The following is a 27,877-nucleotide window of genomic DNA, read 5'->3' as shown; positions in this document are numbered from 1 at the left end:
TTCGTTACCTCGATTTTTCCGTTCGTCTGAGGGTGCGCGATCGAGGTGAAGCGGTGGTCGATGCCGAGCTCGGAGCAGAATTCTCTAAAACGAAGGTTGTCGAACTGGCGGCCATTGTCTGATATGAGGATGCGGAGGAGCCCAAATCTGCAAATTATTGACTTCTAGACAAAATTCCGCATCTTCTGCTCGGTGATCCGGGCGAGTGGCTCAGCTTCCACCCACTTGGTAAAATAGTCGATGGAGACGACCAGGAATTTCCTTTGTCCGGTAGCCAGAGGGAATGGTCCCAGAATGTCAATTCCCCATTGGGCAAAAGGCCAAGGGGAGCTGATAGAAGTTAACGGAGCCGAGGGTCGGCGTTGAATATTGGCGTTTCTTTGGCATCGGTCGCATCTTCGGACAAAGTCCACAGCATCCTTCTGGAGTGTTGGCCAGTAGTACCCTTGGCGCAAAATTTTATGGGCCAATTCTCGTCCTCCCAGATGATTTCCACAAATTCCTTCATGGACTTCACGCATTGCATAGTCAGCCTCTGTTGGGCGGAGACATCTGAGGAGGGGAGAGGTGAAAAATCTCCGATAAAGCTTTTCCTCATGCAGTATGTACCGGGTGGCGGAACGCTTTACTCAGCGAGCCGCACGTTCCTCAATGGGGAGGACTTCGTCTTGCAGATAGTCGATGAGCTCGTCCATCCAGCTTGGCTCGAATTCAATGCAAAGGGCCTGCTCGGGCTCCTCCGTACTGGGCTTTTGGAGATACTCCAGTGCCGCCGTTTTGGGGAGCTCACTCATGCGAGAGGACGCCAGTCTTGACAGCTGGTCGGCCCTAAGATTCTCTGACCTGGCAACATGTTGAATGTGGAAGGAATTCAAGGTCGAGATGAGATCCCGTACCTTTCGATGATATTCCTGCATTGTGGGGTCTCTAGCTTCGAAGTCACCCAAGATTTGGTTGACAACGAGCTGAGAATCGCTGAAGGTCTTTAGGTCCTTCACTCCTAGCTCTCTGGCTAACTTGAGCCCGGCGACGAGAGCTTCGTATTCCGCCACGTTGTTGGAAGCAGAAAACTCGAGGCATAAAGCTTGCTCAGCAACCACCCCCTCCGGGCTGGTGAGGATGAGGCCCGCTCCGCTACCCCCCGAGTTTGAAGAGCCATCGACATGCAAAGTCCATGCCGAACTCGGGGTCTGCTCTATTAATGTAGGCTCAAGTTCGGGCTCGACCTCATCCGGTATGGTGCACTCGACTATGAAATCGGCGAGTGCTTGCGCTTTGATCGCCGGTCTGGGTTGGTACTCGAGGTCAAATTCTCCGAGCTCGACGGCCCATTTAGTAATCCGGCCCACACGGTCTGATCTTTGCAGGATCTGCTTTACCGGCTGGTCGGTCAGCATGATCATTGTGTGGGCTTGAAAATAAGGTCGGAGCCTCCGAGCTGAGATGACTAGGGCATAAACAGTCTTCTCCAGCTTGGAGTATCGGGTCTCAGCGTCCCTCAAGACCCGGCTAGTGTAGTATACTGGTTTTTGGAGCTTGCCTTCCTCTCGGACCAGAACCGAGCTTACTGCTACAGGGGAAACAGCTAAATACAGGTAGAGGAGTTCACCCTGTTGAGGCTTTGTGAGCAGGGGAGGGGAAGCAAGAAGGTGCTTGAGCTCTTCAAAAGACTGCTGGCACTCGTTCGACCATAGAAAGTTTTTTGGCTTCTTAAGAGTCGCAAAAAATGAAAGGCAGCGCTCGGCCGAGCGGGAGATGAATCTCCCGAGAGCCGCAACTCGGCCCGTAAGCCGTTGTACCTCCTTGACTGTCCTCGGAGGCGTCATCTCCTGGAGCGCTCGGATCTTTTCAGGACTGGCCTCAATTCCCCGCTGTGTGATGATGAAGCCAAGAAATTTGCCCGAGGTGACTCCGAATGCACATTTGGCTGGGTTGAGCTTCATTTGGTACCTTCGGAGTGTGGAGAATGCTTCATCAAGGTCGGTCACGTGATCTTGCGCCGCCTTGCTTTTCACCAGTATGTCATCAACAAATACCTCCATGTTTCGGCCTATTTGGTCTTTAAAGATCCGGCTGACCAGCCTTTGATAAGTTGCCCCGGCATTCTTTAAGCCGAATGGCATTACTTTATAGCAGTAGGTACCCCGTCAGTGATGAAGGACGTCTTTTACGGATCTGGTTGTATCCGGAGAAGGCGTCCATGAATGCCAACAGCTCGTGCCCCGAGGTGGAGTCCACGAGCTGGTCGATGCTGGGGAGTGGGAAGCTGTCCTTTGGGCAAGCTTTATTCAGGTCGGTGTAGTCCATGCACATACGCCATTTTCCGCTAGCTTTTTTGACGAGGACCACGTTGGCGAGCCACTCTAGGTAGGATATCTCCCGGATGAAGCCAGCCCCAAGGAGTTTGTCAACCTCCTCGGCTGCTGCTCGTTGTCATTCAAGGGCGACGCCTCGCTTCTTTTGTCGCACGGGCTTGCAGGTTGATTTTACTTGGAGCCGGTGGACCATGATCTCTGGATCTATCTCCGGCATATCCGCGGGCGACCATGCGAAGACATCCATGTTGTCTCGCAAGAAGTTGACGAGGCGATCCCTTTCGCGCTCATCGAGGCCAGAGCCGACCTGCACGGTTAGCTCGGAAAAGTTTTTGCGCAAAGGAACTTGGATTAGTAGCTTACCAGGCTCTATCCGCTCCTTCTGAGGGTCGACCCGTGCCTCCAGGGTCTTAGCTGAAGGCTGGTCGGTTGCTGGGATCGGCACCTCGGCTGGTCGTTTCGCCTCATGGGTCGCCAGGTAGCATCGTCTTGCTACCACCTGGTCCCCACGAACTTCGCCAACTCCTTGGCTAGTGGGGAATCGCATGAGCAGGTGGCGAGTTGAGACTACTGCTCGGAGGGCATTGAGACCTGGTCTTCCGAGGATGGCATTATAGGCCGAGGGCAGGCGTATCACAAGGAAGCTCATCCTTACGGTACTTTCGCGGGGGGCGAGCCCGACCGTGACCAGGAGGTCGACCTCGCCCTCTACTGGGACTGAATCCCCAGTAAATCCGACCAACGGAGCATTCATCCTCCCTAGTTGCTCTTCTGCCATTCCCATTTTACAATAGGCATCAAAATACAAAACGTTCACCGAGCTTCCATTATCGATTAAGATGCGTTTTACATCAAATCTACTTATAATCATGGAGATGACCACAGCATCATCGTGGGGAGTTTCGACTCCTTCCAGATCTTCATCTGAAAAAGAGATGGCTTCCGAGGCGCGTAGGCGCTTTGAGGAGGTTCCTTCCCTTGAAGCTTCTCCAACCGAGGGCCCGCCTCGGATGGTGTTGATGGTGCCGGCGATGGGCCTGTTGGCGTTTGAGCCTTCAGGCTGTGCGGCTCCCTCGGCTGGCTTCTTTTCTTCACGCCGGCCTCGCACAAATCGATCGAGCACCCCTCGGCGGATGAGCGCTTCGATCTCGTTCCGGAGCTGGTAGCAGTCCTCAGTATCATGGCCATGATCTCGATGGAAACGACAGTACTTCCGGGGATCACGCCGAGCTCCAGAATCTTGTTTCGAGGGTGGGAGCCGGATATAATCCCGACCCTCAATCTCCATGAGGATTTCGGCCCGAGGAGCAGTAAGGGGAGTGTAGTTTTCATACCTTCCTTCGGGTGCATGGGCCCGTGGTGGAAACCTCGGGCGGAGTGGTGGCCTCTGCTGGGACAGTCCCCGTAATCAGGGTGGACTCTTCATGCGGGGCGGGTTTTTGGCTCGGTGCGGGGACGGGCTTCTGGGCTGGCCACGCTCCTCGCGGCGTCTTTTCTGTTTCTTGGGAGTCTGCTCAGCCCCGCTCCGCCTAACAGCCACGGCTTCCTCGGCCCTGGCATATTTCCGCGCCCGCACAAGCATTTCAGTGAGGTCCACAGGGAATTTCTTCTCGATGGAGAAGAGGAACCTGTAAGACCGGGCTCCAGTCTTTAGTGCCGACATGGCGATTGACTGGTCAAGCTCCCGGACTTCCCATGTTGCGGCAGTAAATCGGTCCAAGTACTCCCTGAGGGACTCTCCTTCCTTTTGTTTGATGTCAAGGAGGGAGTCCGATGTCCGCCGCTGGGGCTGGCTGGCGGCAAAATTACCGGCAAACTGCCTGCCGAGCTGCTCAAAGGAGGAAACGGTACTCGGCTTCAGCCCGGTAAACCAAAGCCGGGCTGGTCCTCGGAGCGTTGCTGGAAAAGCTTTGCACAGCATGGCCTCCGAGGCTCCTTGTAGGGCCATTAAGACCCGATAACTTTCTAGATGGTCAAGGGGGTCGGCCCTGCCGTTGTAAGTGATGCCGAACCAAATTTTAAATGGAAGCAGAATAAGAGGGGAAGAGGAGGAAGAAGAAGAGAAGAAGGAGAAGGGAGGAGAAGAGAAGAAGAGGAAAATGTGGGGGAAAAGAAATTCTTAATTCTTCATTAAACCCTAATCAAGAAAATAGTTCCCTATATATAGGGCCCAAATACACAATTTGCATGAAACCCCCCTTACACAAAAATAACTCCTAATAAGCCCACAAAAAACACAAATAAGCCCTAAAATGCAAATGAACCCAGAAATAAAATAAACCACAAATAAATCCCTAAATAAACCCAAAAATAAAATAAAATAAATATGCAAATAAACGGGTCTGATTCAATCCGGGGGCTCAGGATCATCTGGATGAAGGGCTCTGATGTCCCCATCAGTAAGGCTCCACCTGCGGCATCTTGAACCGCGGTGGGACTGGCTCGTCTTCAATCTGCTGGGAGAAGGGGGACTTCATGGTGAACTCGAAGTCACCATTACTCCCGGTTTTCTCCCATGGAGTGCCTGAATCTGGCGCTCCAGCTTCTCGACCTTTTTGTCGAGTTCATCATTCTGGAGGATCGCTGCAGCGGTTTGCTCCGGTGCAGGTTGCCCTGGAACTGACTCAGTCTCCGAGGGCTGTGGCCAGCCACCAGGGCCTCTTACTGGATGTTCTCTCCAGAGGGAGGCCTGGACTTGAGAGTCCTGACCTTGAAAGGGAAGTCCGCTTGTAGGAGGTACCGGTTGAACTGGGGCCGGAGGGAGCGGTGCCGTCGAGATGCCCCTGGGTTGCAAGCTTTGGACAGCGGTGGCCAAGGCCTGCACCTGTTGCACCAGGGCATCGAACTGTTCCGGCCGAACTTGAGGAGTTGACTCGGCCGGAGGCGGCGAGTTCTGGACAGAGTGTCCAGGACTAGGTGGAGGACGTCGAGAGGCATTAGAAGCCCCTTTACTTCTTAGTTTCATGGCAGCAACTCGGGCCCTTCCTCTAGCGCCAACTGTTGCTGGAAATTGGACTCGGGGGCAGCCGCGAACCGAGAGGGGAGGAGCTCCGCTGCCGGGACAGTGGGTAGCGGTGCGTCGGCTGGTGGCGTCCTCCTGGAGAATCCTGCAAGAAAGCCGGTGGCCGGATTCTCCGGCGCCGGCCCTCCGAAGCTTAAGTCAGAGGAGGCTAGTATGCGAGTGGAGTAAAAGTGAAGAAGAATGTTTGTTTTTGTCCCCCCCTTCTTTCCCCCAGGTTCCCTTTTATAGAAAGATATTATGTTACCTGGGGGGGTGACAGGGCAATTTGTCTTTTTCGTGATAATTGGGCACGATCATGCTCATTAATGGCGTTGTGGAGAATAAGACCGGATCAGACCGGAGTCAGCGAACTGTCATGGTTGATCGGACCTGTTGGAGTGGTTGAACTGCCGGCCGTGGTGGGCCTGGGGTTCGTAGATGGCAAGTGCATTGATTGCTGAGTAAACCGGTGATCAAGGAGAGCCATACACTTTGATGGTCCAGCGATCCGGAGATCATCTTGAGCCGTGTTCATTTAATGGTTGAGGGCATCGGAGACCCGCAGGGGTCATACGCATTAATGATAGGGCGTGCTGAAGGCCTGCGGAGGTCACGTGCCTTAATGGCTGAAGGATGGTAACAGAGTACGGTGGAGCCGTGTATTTGGTTGTCAGACCCTCTAGAGGATTAGGCGGAGGTTGGATATCTGGCTAAGGCACGGGCTCGGCACGGGTGCCGAGCCGAGCCGGTTGTTGGCGGGGTGTCTTGTCGTGGGGTCGCCCGTTTTTCTGGTTGACCGCTGGCCGGCGCTTCCTGGCCGAGCGCCTTTCTGGTCGGCGCTTCTTGGTCGAGCGCCTTCGGACTGGCACGACTTGGGTTTTCCCCCCAACAAGCATAGTACAATTACTGATGGCACCTCTAATGCTCCTACTAACTCGAGACTTAGAGCTCTGGAGGTGGAGTTCCTCAAAAACACGTTGGAAAGAGGAGATCGGTCAACTGATGAGGGTTCGTTAACGGGTCTTTGACCCGACCCGAACCCAACCCGAACCCGACCCGAACCTAAGCATGTCGGGTGCGGGTTTAGAACCCGACCCGAACAGACCCGTTTTCTTGTACGTGGCACCTGTCCCAGCGGCCATATCCGAAAGGGGGCGTGGAGGAAAGGAGGAGCCGGGGGGAAACATTTCTTTAGTTTTAATGGCTACGGCTACTTTCCAGATCTTCTGGCCTCGACTACCTTCGAGTCGTTACTCCAATAGCCTAAAATTTCATGCTTCTCTCGCTTCCCTTTCTCCTTCTTCTTCTTCTTTAAAGCTCTGTTGTTCTACCGCCTTCCTGAAGAAGGGCAACGAACGATTTCCTCGGCAACCCATAGCATCATCAGAAGGTACAGTAAATTCTTTAAATTATTTCATTTATCCGTAGAGTCTGAAAAAATTCTATTTTCTAGTGCTTACAGAATAACTGTTAATATTTGGTAGACTTCCATTAAAGCTGGAACTAAATATTGAAATGGTTTCGTGCAATTGTGTCGCATGTCTTTAATGAATAATGCGGAGTTAATGAATGAAGAGATGTTGGTGCGGAGAGATACTTATTATGTTACTTTTGCAATGGAAAAGATTCTTTTTATTGCAAAAAATGAACTGCAAGGAGGTGTTGAAGGGATCAAACAATGGTCTTGTTGTCAACATTTTAGAAGCAATTCTCTTTACCATGATATGAGATTGTACAGAAGCCTTAAGCACTAGCCTCATTTAAGATTGGAAAAATTGGTTTGGCCTCAAAGAAATAAAGTCGATCTTTTGATGGTATTTTGGGGGAATCTCAACCTTCTAAGTCCTAAAACAGTGCTTTGTTTGCTCATCTTTGTTAGATAGGAGTTGCCTGTGTTTGATATTTTGGAGCTGGATCCACATGTATGTAGATACTCCAACAAACTCTTCTCCTTTTCTAGTATAGACTAAGACAGCAAGGGAAGGAGGAAGGGTTTCTCTTTCTCCTAAGAGGAAGAATTGGGCATAGATTTCGTATTATTCTTAAAAAAGCTGAGAGCAATTAAATGATTTTCTCTTATCTCCCCCCCCCTATAGGAGGATAAAATGGGCGGTAGACTCGAGTGGAAAGGGATACACATGGAATACAATCATGGCCCATAAGGTTTTAAAAAATAGAATAAGATTTGCTTAAGATGCAGATGCAGCACCCTGAATAGGAGTCTAGCTAAAAAAAAGTTTTTCCATATTCTGGGCGAACTGTGGCGCCCAAAATAAATGTTTCCTGCTTCTAGGTTTTTTTTTAAATGTCTCTTGGGGGAGTTGGGGCCCCTGCTGCTCCTCTAGATCGGCCATTTTTTTGTAGTAAATGTATGATTGACCGTGCCACTTTTTTCCAATCCTATTGTTGCTAACAATCATGATCCTGCTGCTCATCCAACATATGTGGTGGCATCACATGATGTTGCAGCATAATATTCATCTAAGAGCTCGAAATGATGAATGCTGAAGACATGGAAGAACATCACGAAATATAATTATGTTTTTTTAGACAAAAATCTTCTAGTCATGTTATAAAGATGACTGCGATAGTTTTACATTAGGAAAAATGAAGTTCAATTCTAATGTTTTTCTATAGATGAATTATATGGAGAGGTGTTAATTTGCTGCCATCAGTTTAAATTTCGAACAGAATTAAGTATGCATTTAATATTGAAATATGATGAGGTTATATATAAATAAGGAATTAAGGATTTTTATTTATGGGGTTTTATAAATGAGGACCCTTGATGAATTGACCAATTTTTTGTTCTCTATAAGGTTTTGGAACCACTTCACATCTTCACTCTACTTGTTCTTGCTTCTTACAATTTTTTCCTTGAACATGTAACAAAAGTGCTGGTGTTTTTATTATAACCTTCATTTTCTTGAGAATAAATTATAACATTTTCTTTGAAAACATCCAATAAAATATTATAAATATTTGAGAATATATTTTAACATTTTCTTTGGAGACATCTGATAAAATATTATTAGCATTCAGTTGCTATCGTATAAACTCATCAATGCTTTCCAATATAGTGACATTTCAAAACACTTGTATGAAGCTCTCTTTATGGGTGTTGGTAGCTATGAAACTATATTGTGGTAAGAAAGATGATTTGTAAGCTTGAGTTTTCATCTCATCGTTGGATATTTGAATATTTTGATGTATATCAGTATATACATAAGTTAAGCCTTGCTTTCCTTTGATTGCTTTACTTTATTTGTGTTCTTTTTTCTTCCTTTTATCCCTTATCAGTGGAAGATAAGATATGAATTTTTCTAATAGAAAAAAGTAACGCCCTCTGCATGATGGATTGGAGGCCTTATCTATGAATCAGAAACTCAAGTGCTCTATTCTGCGACTAGTATTTTATGTGTAAAATAGGATGATGAATAGGTGAAAGAAGCAACTTCAGCTTGAGCAATGCCTACTTGACTATTTGAAATACTGCAAATTATTAAGTTGATGTTTGTGTTTCTAGGATGTGAAATGGCATTTGTATCCTTTCCTACTCTAGATTGTATGATACTTACATGCCATTGTCTCATTCAATTACCTGACAAATTCAATGTGAGTTATTAAGGATGTTTGTATGCAAATATATCAATCTATGCTTTGTGCATGCAAACCCTTTTTTCGATGAGATTTGGTGATTGATGGCATGTTGCAGGGTTTCCTAGTGAGTTGGTTGAAGATTCAAAATTCGTTCCTTTAAATGCTGATGATCCTGTCTATGGTCCACCTGTAAGTCTCCAAGGTCTAAATTGATGATTAATTATCTAGACTAGGGATTTCCCATGGCATTAACTCCTTGATTATAAAACTGACTTTTGTCCTGAAAAAACTAGCCATAATCCTTTTTCTTACAACAATTTCCAGTTGCATGCAAGTACATGTTGAAACAAATGAGATTTCTCCTTGAGTTTCTCATTTTTTCAGTAAGTTTAAAATTCAGCAAGCCCTTGCTATTAGTCAGATTGATTAGAACAGTAAATGGGACTTGTTTTCTACAATGTTTTTAAAAAGAACTCGAAATTATTATATCATAGGCCTTTCCAAGACATGAACTTTGTAGAGTTCCAAGAAATGGAAGCTTTAAATTAAATTTGTAAAGCTCATCAAAAGTGATAGGAGTTGTTCACTCTGTATTTCTTTTACTCATCATCTTGAGGATTGTAAGCTTTCATCCTATATCTCTTTTAGAAGGCATCAATGTCAGTGAACTTTTAGATATACCAATTCTTGCCATTATTTTCTAGTCTCGAACAGCAACTGTTGGAATAAGTTGCAAAAAATATTTTCCCTCTCTAGCATTAGAAAACAATTCAAATCTAACTAAAACAATATAACTAGATGCCTAGGATTGAAAACCTTCCCTTACTAATGCCATACTGGCCAATATGCATCATAGCATCTAAGGATTGGCACAAAGAACCCCAGCATGCCCTGATTTTAGCAAGCGAAGCCCAAACCTTTGCAAGTCATATATCATTTACCGTACCATACCTATTGGCAAGATTCACCATCTCAGTACCGAATTCTGTACCGGTGTTACACTAGCATAGTGTCGATACGGTACAAAATTTTTTTTAGCGTACTGAGTATCAGTACGCCATCCGTACCAAATATCGATACCAAATCGGTACGGTACGATATGCCCCATACTGCTCGGTTCGGGCCGGTATAGCATACCATGCCCATTGCTGATTGATACAAGCCCATACGTTGATATTTAAATCCACAAAGCATGCATGATACAACAGTATATCGACCTTGTTATGATGATCTTAATTCAGGTTTTTCTTATTTTTATTAGTGGAAGTCGATTTTGTTATTTTTTTCATTAAATAAAATTTGTAGATAAAAAAATGTAGAAAATGGAGATGCAGGGGATCAAACCCTGTACCTCTCGCATGGAAACAGTGCGCTCTACCATTTGAGCTACAACCCCATATTAATTTGTTCCAATGGATGTTTCTTATTAATCATGATTAGAAGATATTTCACAATCTTCAACCTAGCCCAAATATTTCTCAGATGCTTTTTACCATTTGATATACAAAAGGACTATGGAAGATATCCACAACTTGCTTTCTAGGATAGACTAGTTGAGAATCACCATGACAATAACTGTTTCTCTGCTTCATTTGCTCATCAAAACTAGAATATTGGTTATATAATAGCATATACTTTTCATGGTACAAAAAACTTTCTTAATTCTGCAGAGGAGAACCATCAATATGGTCTCAAGTTCTTAACAACCACGTCCTTCAATGGAGATGGATCGTCATGAACTTTTTACCACCCTACCCTGTTATTTTCACAAATATCAAAATTTGACAAAATAGGCTTTCAAAGAATATCAGTGATCATTCTCGTTTCCTACAAATGGAAGGGATACTGAAATAAAGCACCTAGTGGGTGAATTAATCCAAATGGGATTACCAAAGGAATAAACATAGTTTTTTAGATGAAAATGTCATCACTTTCAAACACATCATTCGAGAAAAATATTAGAGGTTGTGATGGACCACCATGTTCAGATTTGAATGTCTGCAATATTTTAGATGCATCGAATTTGGAGAAGCATCAGTGGAAGTGTCATCAATAAACACTTGCATGGTTTGTCATCAATAAACACTTGCATGGTTTTACTTTCAGATGTTTGAGAAATAGTGAATGTGAGATGCTCTTAAGGAACCAAACCAATATTATTTTTTCCTTTTCCTAGCTCTAGCATACTTGCAACCGTAAATCCACAGGTTATTCCAGCACATTGACTGGCAGATTTTTTTTCCTTTTTTTCCTTTTTTGGAGAACTAGTATAGGAAAAGGCCCAGCCAAAATCAGGGTGAGGGTGGGACTTCAACCTAGGTCATTACTACCAAACCCCTAATGACTTTACCAACTGAACTAGCTGGCACCCTTGACTAGCATAATTTTTTTGATCCAAGGTTTCAATTGAACAGAGATACAAGTGTTAGCTTACTTATCATGATAACTTTCTGAAGCCATTTGTTCAGCATTAGAAGATAAAACCTAGCTTTTATGTTCTTAATTTTGAAGAGGGATGTTGGAAAAGTTGAAAATTTAATCTACTATAAAGGGAAGCAATAGTTTACCTTGTACAATGTGTAAGGATAAGTCATAGTTAATAATGTAACATGTGAATGCAATATATGATCAAAACATCCGTCGCCTACTGGAGGAGTGTGGCTCCTACGAGGTCACACATGTTTATCGGGAGACAAACAGTGTTGCGGACTGGGTTGCCTTTTTTGCCGCTCATCACTCAACGGGTTTCACCTGGGTGGATCACGAGTCTGTGCCAGAGCCTTTTTGTAGCCTTTTGTTTTCTGATCTTATTGGCCGCATTCATACCCATCGGGTGTGAGCCACTATTGTACCAAAAAAAAATACTATTCTTGTTCCTGTAAGGACCCTTCTGGGCATGTATATAGTTCCACATCAGCTATGTACTAAATAGATCTTGGGTATTTGTACAAAGCCAAGGAACCAAAATAAGACCTTCTAGCTAGCCTTTTTAGGTGAGGTCTTGGATCGTTACATACAATATCAGAGTTGACTCGACCCATGGCCTATGTGGACTAGATGACACTGCAGTACAAGCTATTTTGGGGCTTATCATGAGCCGATCATGGTTCTTGTGATTGGATTTGGTTGAATTTGGACCCTTAGCCTAGCAAGGATACTAGGGCTTAAAAAAGAAGAGTATGCGAGGACCTTTGCAGGTATGTGTTTAGTCCCACATTCGCTATGTACTGCGTAGATCTTGGATATTTATATTGGGCCAAAGAATTGAAATAATACCATTTGGCAAGCCTTTATGGGTGGTCTTAGGTCGCTATAGTTCCTGTATATAGTAACTTATCTAATTTTACTACAGTTGCTTTTATGAAATATTGCATATATTGGGGACTATATTAGAGTCCCCTTTAATTGCTGGTTTGAATGTTTCTTGAAAATGTTGTTTGTTGCATCCTCTCTTAAATTCTATAAATAAATTTCCTTTTCTTGCTGCCTCAGCATTCCAATATTCTTGTATTTCACCTTTTGTGAAGAGTAGTGCCTAGATGTTGGTTCATAAAAATTTGCAAGGTATCTAGTGTTAGGCTGAGTCACTAAAATTTTCTGCTTGTTCAGAAGTATTGGCATCATATGCTTGTTGGTACTCTTATAGGTTGCAATGTGAAATTTCGATATGCTGGTAAAGAATCTCATAATCCTATGAACCAAATCTCAGGAGATTCAATGTCTTCTTGTATTTCTTTATTTTCTCTAAACTACTGATAACCAAAATTCATTTAAAATCCTCTATATGTGACTATGAGACATTGATGGCCTTCATTTGGGGTCTACAAATGGTTTAATAATGTCTTCGGGGGGTGCTTACTAATTGGTTGGATATGTCAAATTTTGGCATAACTAATATTAGATGTTTGAGTTCATATGTAGTATTATTTTGTGTAAAAGAAGAAGCACAATGACAATGATTTTTCCTTGATTCCTTCTATGAACCTGAAACCTGATAAGCATGCACATATGATTGTCAAATTAAAGTAGCTATTTAAGGATTCCTATTTTGCAGACTTTGGAAGTTCTGACACTATGCACAAGTGCATAATGGCAGCTTCCATGATGGTTATTAAACAAGATAGATGTTCAGTCTCGAGAAATAGTTTTTACTTCATATCACATTATTTTGATGAAAAATCTTACCTATCATTATGGAAATCCCATTCAGTTATCCCACTTTATCAAACTTTGACGTGTTGGACAATTTTCATATTGCAGGCTTTATTGCTATTGGGATTTGACGCAGATGAAATGGACATGGTACCTCTCTCACACACAAGAATGAAAGCCCTCTTTTAGCCACTTAACACGAGAATTTCTGCGAAGATTGATTCCAACTAAGAAAGTGGAAGTCAGCGGCTAATTATAATAAGTATGCTATAGCTAGGATTCAAAAAATGGTACTTGCAGTGGTACCAATTTTCTGTTGGACCAGTATGGTACCAGTTCGTCCCTTGGTAGCAAGAATCTTCCATTTAGAATGGTGAATGGCTTCCAAATTTTCTTGAAAACTTATCCTTGCACTCGCTTTCTAAGTGTTTTTGTACTATTTTTTAGGAGACCTGCTTCCACATACCTACACCTAGCATGCTTCCGATAACTAAGATCGATCCCATATTGCTCATGGTATGGCATTGTGTACCGGTATCGTAATCGTATGCAATTTTGAGTTTTTTTTTTTAAAACAATTTTTGTTATCATTTTTTTGTTTTGTAGGCCTACTATGCCTATTAGGGTGATTTGGTTCCTTTTTTTAATATCTTCATGGTATTTGAACAGATGTGTCGTATCGGAGTGTTGATATCCATACCAACACCTAAATTCTTTATAAAAATTGCCGTCCCATTCAGGATGCCCCTCGGTGCCAACATAACTGGGCTTAATGCTGTTGATATCAACTTGCTTTGAATGAGATGCATGGTTTGGGCATCATCCTGGCTGAATTGGGCGTTGTATCAGCTGGTTTCCATTGCATGGCTAGTACATCTCAATTTGAACACATTTTGGTGTCCCAGACCCCATCCAGGTCCCGTTTTCATGCTAGAGTGGTACGGTACTGATGGTACCATCCCATTTCAACGGTATTTAAAACCATGGGCTCTAGATACCATGTAGAAGTTTCTTGCAAGTTGCTTAAGGCATAGATGTGTTGATTTATCTTTTCTAGTAAGCAGATATCCACATAATTTCTTTTATATTTTTCTTATCTTTTTATAAGATTTTATAAGCATTTAAGATTAACTTAGTTTCAGGCGGACATTCAGATCATTAGATCTCTTATTCATCATAAACATCTTGCTTCCTGGTGACTGTTTCCACCTATGATGTATGTATGTTTCAATTGCAGATTAAGAACTTTCTAAGAGAGCTAGATGGTGAGTTTTTAAAGGTAACCTTCACACAATCATGCTAATTCTTTTTGTTTCTTGCCATTTTCGCTCCTAGAAACATGGATGTTCCAACTATATGTCATCCATAAACAAAAAAGTTGCTTCAATTACATATATAACAAGTTATTTATATTGATTCAATATGTTTGATTAAGCATTTGTGTTTTTAATCTGATGCTTCTCTATGCTTCTTTAGATTATTACTAGAGGCATATTGCTTGGGACAAAGCTCATTATGAGGTGGAACTATCTAAATGAAGCTGATTTCATGATATATTTTATTGCGCAAGCAACGCTCATAGCCATATTTGAAACAAAGTAACTATAAGTTTTATGCATCCAATTTCACCACTCTTTCTCATCCAATTCCATGTCCTGTGGCATGATAAGCCTTCAGAATTCCTATATGTTGTCCTTATGCCCAAAAGGCAGTGAAGTTTTTTACCATTTCACCCACTTTTTTAGGTTCTTCTTTCATTTATCTTTACATGTAGATCCAAGTCTCCCACTTTACCAGGGGTATCTCCTTTTAGGTTATAAAAATCACTAGCAGAACTTCCTAGTTTTACCAGAGAATTCAGTGAATTTATTCACCTCTGCTTCTCTCATTTTCAAGAAGCAAAATGTATTGATATTTTCTAACCAAAGAGGGAATATGAAGTCTATTCATGTTGTTTATTACCTCAAATCAATGGTAAAATTGCAAATTTACTTTTATTAAGAATTTCTACTATTTTCTTGCTTTTTTAATCACATTTTAGTTTATCTGCATTGTAGATTAGCACATCAACTTTTCTGCTTATATTTTATTGGTACTAGGAATAATTATTGATTGAGCATTCAAAAACATGGTGGGGTGGTGGATGGCCAAATAGACAATAAATTGATACTTAGAAATCCGAGTCCAGAGAAATCCTAAACCCCTGTAACCGTCCATGATGGCATCCAAACAAATCTCTCTTTCTAGGAAAATCCAACTGATCAGCAGATCATGGGGTTAGAATTTCTAGATTCTATAGGAAATATGAATATAAAGAATTTGCATCATGTATAGACTTCAAGTGTCAATCCTCCATTAAGATTCAGTTTTTTAGATTTTTATTGCCTCTTTTTATTGTGCACATGTTTACCTTTTTCTTGAAGAGATATGCACATATTTATGTTAATCTGCTATTGTGCGGAAGAGATGCAGGTATCGATATGTCAATGTGCATTTGATGTTTCTCAATTTCTAATGCTAATTCTGGAACTGTCTTGTCTTCAGGTTATTTATTGTACCGAAGATATGATGAAGCTATCAGTTTGGGATGCAATGCATATTGAACAATGTGATCTAGAAGATGTGAAGGTTAAGATACTAATTTATTGTTATTTATATGTTCATCAAAAATTTTTGGCCTTATTCAAAGTCCATCAAAGTAAAAGTATTGAATAGTGGAATTACAGTAAACTGCCAAAGAAAAAAGTATAGATTAAACCCATAAACATGGTATTTCTGTATATTATTCTAGTGATATATCTCATTTTGCATGGCCGTACCAATCATACCATGCAAAATGCTAGTTCATTATATATTCAAAGGTCAATCTGCATCCTTGGTATTTCCGTTAGTAACAGGAATTTAGTTCCTAAACACCTCACTATTCCTAGACTTCAGAAAATCCACAATTCTAATCCTAATCCTAATCTAGAAGCCCGTCTCTCATTATCTTCCTTGCTATTCATGCTGATGCTATTCATGCTTCTGAGGACCCAGCAAAAGATCTCCTGTTTGATCTCTCATCATTTATCGGACTGAAAACATTATTTGTGTCATAATTCATAGACTATATCAACTAACTTGCATTATAATTCCTTACTTTTCCAGTGGTAAGTATGTTTTCTCAATTTACAGATTGCAAAATCATTGCCAAGAATATGCTTCTTATCTGGCTTAAGTGGCGAAGAGATGATGATGTTTGTTGATGCATTTCCAGAAACTGGTATGAAATATTCATCGTTCAATCAGCATATCTAGATTTCACAGTCAAATAAGTTAAGCAACTTATCTTCAAGTTGATATTTAGTTTGATGACAGGTTCACAAATGTAAGAAGAGCTAATATTCAGAGTTACCTTGTTTGCTTGTGCTAATCTTGATTAAGCATGCCTTATACACTTTTTTTGGTGATAAATAACCTACTTAACTCAGTGGTTAGAGTATTGCTTTCATACGGCGGGAGTCATTGGTTCAAATCCAATAGTGGGTAGAACTTATTAGCACTACTTAAAGTTAAGCATGTCTATCAGTCGATTTCCCTCATGCAGGAAATCGAACGAGATCTTCTTATTCATTCGTTTGACTTTCCTTCTTACAATAGTCTTGCTATAGAGTTGAAGAATCAATTAGCCCGGGATTTTTTATTTAGATCTTCAACTACTTTCAAAATCAGTAGTGGGCATCCAAATCAAAGATCTACACCATTGATCATGATTTATCTTACTAAAAATACCTGGAAACCAAAAATAACATGTTTTCATGGTCTCTAACCTGTGCATCATGGTCTCTAACCTGTGCATCATGGTCTCTAACCTGTGCATCATGTGGCCACAAAAATGGACAATTTTTATTGTGCTAGTATACTAAAATACATGATAAAAAATTAAATTGAAGCCCACCTTTTGGCCATGATTTAGACATATTGAAATAAATATTAGTTAAGAATTAATAAAGTTTAATGCTTAAATTAGAGCAAAATATGTTCGTATATCATTTTAACCGTTCATTTTGCACCTACTTGATGCATAAGCTAGAGACCTCCAAAATATGTAATTTTGTGTTTTTAAGTATTTTTATGGTATAAATCACAATTAATGGTGTGGATCTTCAATTTGGAGGCCTCATTATTTTATTTTAGAATCAGAAGGAATAGATGCCCTCTCCTTTTGAGAGGAGCATAGTCCATATGTGTGTGGGTGTGCATGTGCACGTGCACATGCAAATGCGTGTGCGTGTGTATACATTTTTAAGTATATACTTCTTTTACTTCAGAGGTCACCACTCCATCTTTTCAAGTTAATCATTATAATTTTCTCCTATCTTAAATTTAATGTGCACTAAAGTGCTTGTAGACTAGTATATATAGTGAATCATCATTCTTATGAAGACCTGTTGTTCAAATTTACTTTTTTACCATCAATATTTCTCTCACTGATAATAAAGATTTCAACCATTAGATTTAGATATAATGACTGAGATTAGCTCAAACCTTATGTGTAAGAGCTTGGGAAGACCACATCCTCTCATCAATCCCTTGGCAAGCTGCTGTTCATGAGCAACTCAAGTTCAGCTTGAAATTAATTGAGCACTTGAAGCTAAGCTCAATTACGATCGAGAGAGCTTGAGCACGGCCTCACTTGCTCACATCCCTCTTCTATTCATAAAGATGCATTGAGTTAAAACATAAAATAGTGAGATAACTGGAGGTTGAATATGTCTTAATGCATAAAACAAGAAGCAATTCTTTAATTCATAGAGAGGCATACATGCTCGATCAAGAAGGATTTGCCGCCACTAGTATGAGATAAGAATGTCTGCACATGAACGCATTCTTCTATTATATTGAACAAGCTTGATATTTTTGCAACACATTATCTACATTATTTCTTGCTGTTTTATATCAGTTCAATTCTATGAACTTTAATGCCACACATGATGTTATTTCTATGCAGGACTGAAACCAGCTGTATTTGCAGCACTTGTACCTAATAGTGCAGATAAACTACTTGGAGATGTGATTGAAGAGATCATGGGGGACCACGAAATGCTGGTTCGGTTCAACTTTCGTGATCTTATATCGCTTTGGTCTATATTATCAATTTAATTTTCTTACAATATTTCTCGCATGATTCAGTCAGGTAAGCAGTCAAGTTAGATTACGCCATTATACAAGAAGAAAAAATGATCTGGTCATAGTAATGTCTTCGCCGACACAAAGTACTTGGGCCAACCAGTGCAGAGGAAAGAACTGCTTCCAGAAAGACTTTGTCCTGGTTTTGTAGTCCCTGTAAAACCAAAATATGAAATTTGTTCGAGGGCATAAAGTATCATGACGGCCATCTGTAGCTGCTTCCGAAATCACTAGAACTGTATATTAATACACTATTATATGAAATATACATACTTATTTGTTCATTCGTTAATGGAATGTAAAATTTGCTGTTGAAGTGTGAAAGAAACAGTGAGAAAGAAGGGGAAGAAAGCAAATAAGAGGTTCACTCTAATTGCAATTATCTGGCTAATTCATTAATCTGGAAGGGCATCCCGAGATAAGAGTTCTGTGGGAGAATTCCATTTTTTGCAAGTCCTTTTGTTACAAAGTATTCAACAAGCTGTGTATGTTCAATACAACCTCCTTGTACCGTGAGAATGTTAAGAAATTGTTTGACACGAATTCCATGAGTCTTCCAGGTTAAATTTGAGATTTAGCCTTCTAACATGACTTGTGAATTCCATGCTTGCTAGTTTCTCCTTTTTTTTTTTTTTTTTTTTTTTTTTTTTTTGAAAGGGGGGGGGGGGGGATGTAAAGTCGGAAAACAAAACATCATGGAGAGCCCTGGGCAGCTCTCCCTTCTGCGTCCACAGAGTACCATCTGAATGACTAGCCACATAAGAGGGCATCCAATTTGTGGCCCCATTGGCATCCTCCCCGTCGCTGCACATGCTTGCTAGCTTCAGAAATGCCCTGAAGGTGCATAGTTCCATTGTTCACAGTAACCGCGTGCGATGCCCAGCCTCACGTTATCCACATATGATTGTTGTTGATACACGATTGCCAGTCTATGTATCTGCAGAATGATTTAAAAAGTTGGTGGGAGCAAACTGGACAAAAAATGGTCTTAAGATTTTCTAATCCATTAGCAAATACATTAAAGACAGTCTCTTAATAAGAAAATTTTAACTCATCTTTGATGGCATGTGAAATGAGTAGTTTACTTAATGGCAAGATTTGAAAACCATGTTAAAATACAAAAAGAATGGAAAATAAATAAATAGTGAAAGGTATCTCGTTAGTAGCCAAGGCTGTAGAGATAAAGAGAAACAGAATAGGAAAAATCCATGGTTAGATTTATTTATTTATTATTCTGAGGGCAGTTCATGGTTAGATGTTAGAGACAAAATATAGAAGTTGAAGAAGCGATGACTTAGGCATGGAGGAACTGGCATGACAGATCTACAGACCAAGAGCACCACTTCAAAGATGGGGTTCTTCATGGGGGAGTTGCAAACAATTAGCATTACCTTAACAAAGCCTGTAGGTCCTTTGTTAAGGAATCAAGTTGTACTGATGTTCTTATGGTTCTTTTTTTGTATGGTGCACTAATGTTCTTCTGGTTCTTATTTCTCTAATTAAGCCATTAAATGTTTTCCTTTTCTTAATGTTATCCTAGTTGACTTAAGAGATTAAGTCCACTACAAAGAATAAGGCAAGTAACATCATATAACTAGTCACCCAATTTACTTGGTATTCAATATGAAACTTAATCTGAAAATCTAGAATTTTGAAGTACATCATTAACCAAATTAGCTAACAAAAAATACATTCAGTTTATCAGTTTTGCATGTCCCATGGATAAAGACATAAGCAGAATTATGGTCATGGATGTGACATGATTGCTTAGACAAATCGACTCCTATATTGTCACGTCCCCAACCCGAGATCGTGAGTCGGGGGTCGCGTCAACTGCCGCATATTCAAAGAGAACTTTCTCCACTAGCATATAAGGCATCTCAACATGATATCATAAATATACAGCGAAATAATTTAATTAATAATACACAAACTTTATTTGATTAACTAACTCAACTTACAATATCTCACAATTCTAACATTAGTTTAAGATAAAACATCAATTTAAATAAACTTTAATCTAAGATAATTTGTGCCACAGTTCTTTTAGTCACTGTTCCATATTGAAAACCTTAGTAGGCTACTTCTTTGAATCTATAAAAAAAAAAAAAGAAATCGTATAATGAGCTAAACAACCTACTAAGCAATGAACACTCTAACTAGATAAATCAGGCAATCAAATAGATAATAATATGCAAAAAATAAGCATATATGTAGCACGAATATACAAATCAAATCTTTTTTAAAATATTAAAATTCTGTTCATATATTCAAAATTTTTCAAATATTTATTTCATCTTATCGATCCTGAGTTATGACCATATTATCCTATGGCAGGGTCATAACACCGACTAATTATCTGGCGGTGAACTGTGCATCATCTTACAGCAAAATCGTTTAGGACTGCTGGTCTGCTGGCGGTATGTCATTAATCATCTTAGACACAACCTTCAGGACAATTCACGTGCCAGCATATTAGTCCCCATTGGTGCGGTTCTCAACACAGCGAGGTTGAAATTCAAATAGTTTTAGGTTCTACATTCCAGTTCTAAAGTCATAAGGTATCAAATCAATCAATCATATTCATAATAAGATCGTATATTATCATAATATTTCAAAATAATATTTTTCATAATAATATACTATCCATCAAATTTATACATCATCATAATATCACTCAAAAGTCATGAATATAATAATTTAATAATTACTAATAAATTTTAAAAAGATAAAATTTTATTAATTGCTGATAAATTTAGAAAAAGTGAAACATTACTTGCGCTAAATTCAATCTTTCTAAAAATCCAAATATCATTTATAAATTAATTTTTTTCTAATCATCAAATTCAAATCGACCGTCAAAAACTATGGCCACATTTTTTCTATGGCAAACACCGACTAATCTTCTTGTAGTGAGCTGCACGTCAACTTACAGCAAAGTCCTTCAGAACCACTGGTCTGCTGGTAGTATGTCACCAATCATCTTGGATACAACCTTCAAAACAAATCACGTGCCAACATAATAGCCCCCATTGGCAGGATCCTCAATATAGTCTAACTATGAGTCTAAATCTAATAAAATTCAAAATTCTTTTTCTCAAAACATATTCCATATTCCGAATCAAAAGATGCAATATCGAAATCAATAAAACATAATCCATATCAAAACCAATATGTTCCATAAAAAAAAATCATACAATATTCTTAAAAAAGGCATATAACATTATGCATCAAATTCATAAATCAAGAATAATTCGATTCAAAAAAATATTTATAATTTTTTGATAAATCTAGAAAATGGTTACATTACTTACCTTACGAACACAATTCAACTAGCAAATAATATTCAAAAATTATATATATATTTTTAGAATTTCATCATAATATAAAAAAACTTAAATTCTTACACATGCGCAAGGCTGACCAAGAGGGAGTGCCCGACACCTTGGCCGATCAAAGTAAAATTCATCGAATCATACTTGAACTAAGGTACAGATGGTTTAACAAAGATCAGCGTGATCAAATCTTACAGTATTTGGCCGGAGCCAAGATGGGGCTGACACACCACCCGACAACCCTAGATCAGGATCCTTCACCAAGGTTAATTCAAAATCACTATGAACAGTCCCTATTGGATCCAACTATCCTAGAGAGAGTAGAGAGAGAAAGTTTAGTAGAGAGAGAAACTTAGAAAGAGAGAGAATCTTAGTTCGAGTTCAGTTAGAGGTTTGAGTTTAGTTGTCAATGGCACGATCAACCTAGATCAATTAATATGTCTAGCCATGAATCAAGAGAGAGAAATAAGAGAGAGAATAAGATTGAGAAAGCATGGGGAAGAGAGAGAAAAGAGGGAGAAAGGAAGCTTCTCTCTCTAACTAAGGAAGAGGAAGGAAGAGGATGGCTGCAGGTGATGCCTGAGATTAGAGATCTATGGTCGGCCAACAGGCAGCCAAAAGCACCAAAAACACCAAAAACACCAAAAACACCAAAAAACAGTTTCGACCTCTTGAACTATGAAACCAACGCATCTCGGTGTTTGGAGCTCTGGCCATAGCTTCCAACCACCATGAGGGATCAAGGTAAGCCTCCGGCAACAAGCGTTGGCAATGGAGGCAACCGGAATAAAAAAAAAAAATAGGGCTAGTTTTCAAAAATAGGGGAAGGAGTGCATTCCCTTTTTGCCCAAAATCTGGCAATTACCGGCTGACATCGAGGCTCCAAAGAATCTGAAGGAAAGAAAGAGGGTGGCTCGAGGGAGATCGGATCTTTACTTGGTTCTGGCGGCATTTGGATGCGGCGGCGACCACCGAGCTTCGGAGGGAAAACCGAAGAGATCTTCAGCAAAGAGCTTCGATTTGGGTTGGTTCCTTGGTGAGGAGGAAGAGAGGATGGGGTGGAGTTCTAAATACAGCTCGGCTGCGACCGGAATCCGATCCGTCTGACCAACTCAGGGAGGGAGAAGACTCCCATCAGGAGTTCTTTTCCCTCCAGGCACGTGCACGGCACGTGCCATTTTTTTGGGGGGGGGGGCCAATGTGTTGGGCCAGTCAAGTGGACCGGGCTCAGTTTGTTGGTTTTACATACATACATACATACACACACTTTTCAAAGAAAATTTTACGATGGAACAATTTTGATCACTATATATTTTTATTTTGAGATTAGGAAGGAATCCCACTAAGAGAGTCATACTACTGTGGAGTCTCTACGTGTAATAGCTTGTTTAGATCGAAATCTTGATGATAGCACCACTCAAGTCTCAAGACCTGAATCCCGAGGAATATGATCATTGAGGTAACACTTAGATCATCACACTCCTATAGTTAGACAAAGCATTACCTGCAATCATCACACATGCTATTCCTCGTAGTACAACAATTATACTTAAATTTGGGCCTCTAAAAACTGTGACTATGGAGTCTTATTTTGGAAGCTCATCTAAGGGGGACCGTCACCTTGTGATTTAGTAAACCTATGAAAGCAGGTCCACTTCACTTATGACACGTTTCGGCAGTTCCTTAGACAAAGCTCACTTATGGCCGGAGATGAGCTGATTAAGGCAAAAGCCCGTATCTGGTCCTAATTTTTGTAGATGAGCTGATTTAATACCTTTAAGAAATGCCATGATGTATGTTATTAGCATATAATACAATGTTAATTGATGAAACTAGATTAGAATTAGAAATAAGAATTGCAGAGGACAGTTGATGATTACTCAAATTTGAGTTACTGCTTTTGGGATTTGGGAGAGGGTAGTGATGTGAAAAATGCTGGAGTGCTGAAGGATGGACTTTGAAGCCTACAGGAGGAGGGAACCAGTACAGGAACATGAAGACATTGGGGGAGGGGGATTTGCTGTACTTCTGTTTTTAAATGAGTCAGGAATCAGAGTGCTTAGGTTGTAGGGGTTATACGCAAATTTGGAGTATCAATTAGGTGGTTAAGAATAATTTATCTTATAGACAATGGGAACTTCATCTTGCCTGATGCACCTAATTGCTGTGATCGATCATATTCTACATCTGGGAGCAGTCCTTAAACAGAGTTCGGGGCCTTTGACTAACACATCTCTGACTGTGACAAGGTTGTATTTTTAGTCATCTTTGACCATCATAATAGTAAAATCTAAAGCGGCTTAGTCATCTCTGACCACCTGTATAGTGAAACTTAAAGCAGCAGCTATTACTGTGTCAGAGTAGCATTATGAAGAACTGCAGCTCTGACATAGGCAAGAATAGCATCAGATTGCAGCAACTACACTAGCATTGATAATGGTGGCACAATGCTAAACTATTCATAGATGGCCCATGGTTCAGAAACTTTTGTGATTGAGTTAAAATAGAGACCAAGACCTTGAAGCAACTTGAGGGAGAATACTCTTTCAAAACTTGATTTTACAGAAAGCATCTTACATCAAATGGTGATTATATCAGCCAACAACAGCAGAATGCAAGTGATGGCCGTACCCTAGGTTCCTAACACAAGTTTTCATCTTCTCCTGTTTAGGTCCAAACACCACTAGTTGCAATTGACATTCACATTCACATTCTGAAAATCAGAGTGTATTAAGTCATATATCTTTTAATGGTCCATGCTTAAGCATAAAGGAAATTAAATATTGACATGACACTTGAGTAACAGAATAAGCATCATATAAAGTAACATGCAGTTTTTCTTTTTAACAATAATGAATGGAAGGCAAGAATATCTAGTCCATGCCCCAAATCAGCAAGCATGCAATTGATGGTTTGATGTTACAAAACACAAAGCTCTTCAGCATTATAAGAAGTCAAAACTTAGATTATTGGAACTTGGTGGTTTTCCTTCCCATGTTTCTGATGGCCCGAGAAGACCTTTCCACTAAGTTGAATGTTGTCAACAGGCCTTAAAATACCTCAGGGAGGAGGTCAAATTCGATTCTAATCAGTTTTGTGCAACAACATAAATTTTTACCTGGAGAAATCTTGGAACGTATCCCTGTAGACTAAAGATCAAATTCTACAGATAATTCAAAAACTTTAAGATGAACTCATTTAAGAACAGCGGTATCACCCATGTCAGCAAAATTAAATTATCAAGGATTACAACTACAAAGAATCTTAAGAAAAACTTTGACAGAAAATGAAAACCCATTCAACTTTCCTTAACTGATGAAGCAAAGAATTTCTAAACGCCAGAACAAGACCTATCTTACCAAAATGCCAAGTTATAAATAGATAAAAACCGAGAAACTTAAAAACAAAAAGATGAAGTAGAAGGTTTATCCCAATAGAATTGTTCACAAAGCAGGATGACTCGATGGAAATTGTGAGGAAAACCCATACGAGTAGAACAACAAAACATCCAAATTGTAGCAAAATATAACAAACAAAGGGTGATCCATATAGTTCGAAGCAAAGAATACTAAGTCCAAGTAGCAAACATCACCAACAATCAATACAATTAGAAACCCCCCCAAAAAAGAAGAAGAGCACATAGGACAGATAGAGAGATGAGAGCAGTACTGAGAATAGGAGGAGAACAAGCGAGACGAGAAGGAGGGAGAAAAGGGAGGAGGAGAAAAATACCTCAGGTGGAGGTCGGGGTTGGTCGGTCGGCGCCGGAGAGGAGGAAGGAGGAGAGGAGGTTGGAGTCGAACGCTCGGCACCGGAGAGGAGGAAGACGGGTGGCAAAGGCAGTGCCGGAGAGGAGGAAGACGGAAGCCGAAGAGGAGAAATAGGGCAGAATGAGGGAGGGATCGATCGGGGTCGGGCACTGGGTTTTAAGGGTTTCTAGCCTTAGACGACGCTTAGAAGTGTCGTCTTTGATCGACGCTTATACGCGTCGTGTTTACTCGACGCTTATTAGCGTCGTCTTAGGCTGGGGACAATAATGACGCTTAAAAGCGTCGTCCTAGGTCCAGTTCCCACGCTTCGCAGCAACGCTTTCGCTAGACGACTATGGCGACGCTTTTAAGCGTCATTTATTCTTCAAAATGCCGACACTCTTCAAAAGCGTTGGCAAAAGTTGGCACGGCAGAAAATTTTGCCGACGCTTTTTCCTAGCGTCGGCAAAAAAGGGTCGGCCTTTTCTAATTTTACTGTAGTGTACGTAAAAGAATTTTGCGTAGGTGCCCATGATGCTATCAACGTTACCCTGGACCATCCGCATTAATTATTAAAGAAAACTCCACTCGGCAATTGGAAAGTGGCATTCTGTGGGTTTGGAAAGGTAAACAGTATCCTGCATCGCATGCACCAACGCGGTGTACCGCAGCAATCAAGTCGTCTCATTTCTATAGGCTAATCATTGAGATTAGTGCACGATGAATACAGCATGCAAGAATAAGATGATCTGATTGGCATAGTGCATGGCCAAATATGATGCATGCAGTGCATGATATAATTTTTTGTTTTTAAGGCATTGCTACGGGACTGAGTTGTATTGTCTGAGCAAATTGCCTTTGTAAAATGAGACGTGGCAGACAGCATACAAGGATTCACATATAAACTAGGGCTATTCTGCAACGTCTCAAAACACCTTTTTTTTTTTATTTTTAAATTTCCCGGTCCTCCTTTTGTGTGGTGGAATCTCAGATGACTCATATAAGGACACTCCCTTTGTTCACAAGATCAATTTTCTATTTTCCTTGATGCTCTTGGTATCGTGAGCGGTTTGCATTTTATTAAGAAGCAGCTGTCTTCCGCCGCTGGTTTAAAGGGAGGATTGTGCGTATAAATACTTGCTTAATAGCTGGCCTTGATCCATCATTTAGATAAGACAAAACAGCTTTTGTATTCAATGGCCGCTCGACTTCTCGGACTTTTTAGAAAAATTAAAAAAGAATTCAATGATCCTTTTTTTTCTTTCTCTTTCAGTTTCTTTGGATGTGCAGTTCCCGATCATCTGCTTCTAAAAGAGTGCCAACCGTCGGTCACTGTATAGTTAGAGAGAGAGAGAGAGAGAGAGAGAGAGAGAGTGCCTAATCGAAAGTTGAACATGTCTAAACCTAAATCATGTTAGATAATTATGTAGATTCGTACAAATATATATTTAAACTTATATTCGATATGCATCGAAAAGATCTTGGATATTTATAGAAAGCCAAAAAATCTAAATAATATTTTTTAACTAGTCTTTTTAGATAAGATCTGAGTTAATACAAATGGTATCTGCAGATTTGGTCCATAACCTATGTGCATTAGAGGATACTATAGCATGGGCCTATTTGGATTACCATGAATTGATTGTGATGTTTGTGATTGAACTTGAATGGATTTGAATCCTTAGCATAGTGAATGTGTTAGGGCTTAAATACAAAAAATATGCAAGAAGATCCATACGGATATGTGTCTAATTTCACATCGATTATGCATTGGGTAAATCTTACCTTATAAAAGATCAAGAAACCTAAGTAACATCTTTCAGCTAATATCTTTGGATAGAGGCCCTTAGTTGGCTATGTCACGTACCAACTTAAATGTTTGGTTTCGAACATGAAGATAATATTTAAGAAAAGATAATAATAAAAATAAATTTTAGTATTTGGAGTATAATTGTATGAACTCAGGTTTTTCATTTAAACTAAGCAATCAAAAAATCTTGATTTAATTTTTGGATGGCATATTTTTGAGTATTTTGGGTGTGAATAAAACACTCATGAAGCCTATCCTACATGGCTAATAAACTAAAATAATCTAGTTTACTATAGCAAGATGGCTAAAGCTGACATGATTGAAGTCTCAGACAGCAAAGTGAGCCTGATTGCAAAGGCAAAGCCAAATTCATAATCCCCTAGTGCTTCCTATAAGGTTGCATTTTTTCCACAAAACATATCCTCCATGTTCTCATCAAATATATTTCCTTCTATTAACGTTTTTTTTAAAAAAAAAATTGGGAGGGTGGTAAGAGAGGAAAGGAGAGTCCCCACTCGATGCATTGGGGATAACAAAATAGGAGAACTTTTCTTCTGTACTTATTGCGAGTGCGAGTGCATTAGATGGTTGACTTTTTCTCTTTCGCAAAAAAAAAGGTTGACTTTGATGATTAACTTGATAAAAAGCCTAAAAAGGTGAATGATGGATACTTAATGGTTGTGTAGATTTACATCCCTAACAGTTTGGAGTCATTTCTTCCGACGGATCTCTGAGTCCCCACCCAC

General features: G+C 40.4%; 1 protein-coding gene across 3 annotated transcripts; it reads left to right on the top strand.

The window, feature by feature from the left end:
* Window positions 1–6,440: 6,440 nt before the first annotated feature.
* Window positions 6,441–18,521, top strand: LOC103718601 (vacuolar acid trehalase). 3 transcript variants are annotated; one of them, XM_008807499.6, is made up of 8 exons: window positions 6,442–6,706; window positions 9,032–9,105; window positions 13,177–13,218; window positions 14,306–14,347; window positions 15,613–15,696; window positions 16,243–16,330; window positions 18,059–18,156; window positions 18,241–18,521. In XM_008807499.6, exons 1-8 carry the CDS (start codon window positions 6,517–6,519, stop codon window positions 18,259–18,261), a joined length of 639 nt encoding a protein of 212 aa, XP_008805721.4. In that variant the 5' UTR covers window positions 6,442–6,516; the 3' UTR covers window positions 18,262–18,521. The 3 variants fall into 3 exon arrangements, with proteins under 3 accessions (XP_089780050.1, XP_089780051.1, XP_008805721.4); XM_089923924.1 differs by lacking the exon at window positions 13,177–13,218 and having other exon boundaries at window positions 6,441–6,706; XM_089923925.1 differs by lacking the exons at window positions 13,177–13,218; window positions 14,306–14,347 and having other exon boundaries at window positions 6,441–6,706.
* The last annotated feature ends 9,356 nt before the right edge of the window (window positions 18,522–27,877 follow it).

This window comes from Phoenix dactylifera, chromosome 6 (assembly GCF_051530095.1).
Source record: "Phoenix dactylifera cultivar Ajwa chromosome 6, Ajwa_hap1_PhDact_Kaust_v1.1, whole genome shotgun sequence".
Classification (NCBI taxonomy): Eukaryota; Viridiplantae; Streptophyta; class Magnoliopsida; order Arecales; family Arecaceae; genus Phoenix; species Phoenix dactylifera.
Note: the sequence above shows the minus strand (reverse complement) of the source record. Positions and strands in the feature narration are given on the sequence as shown.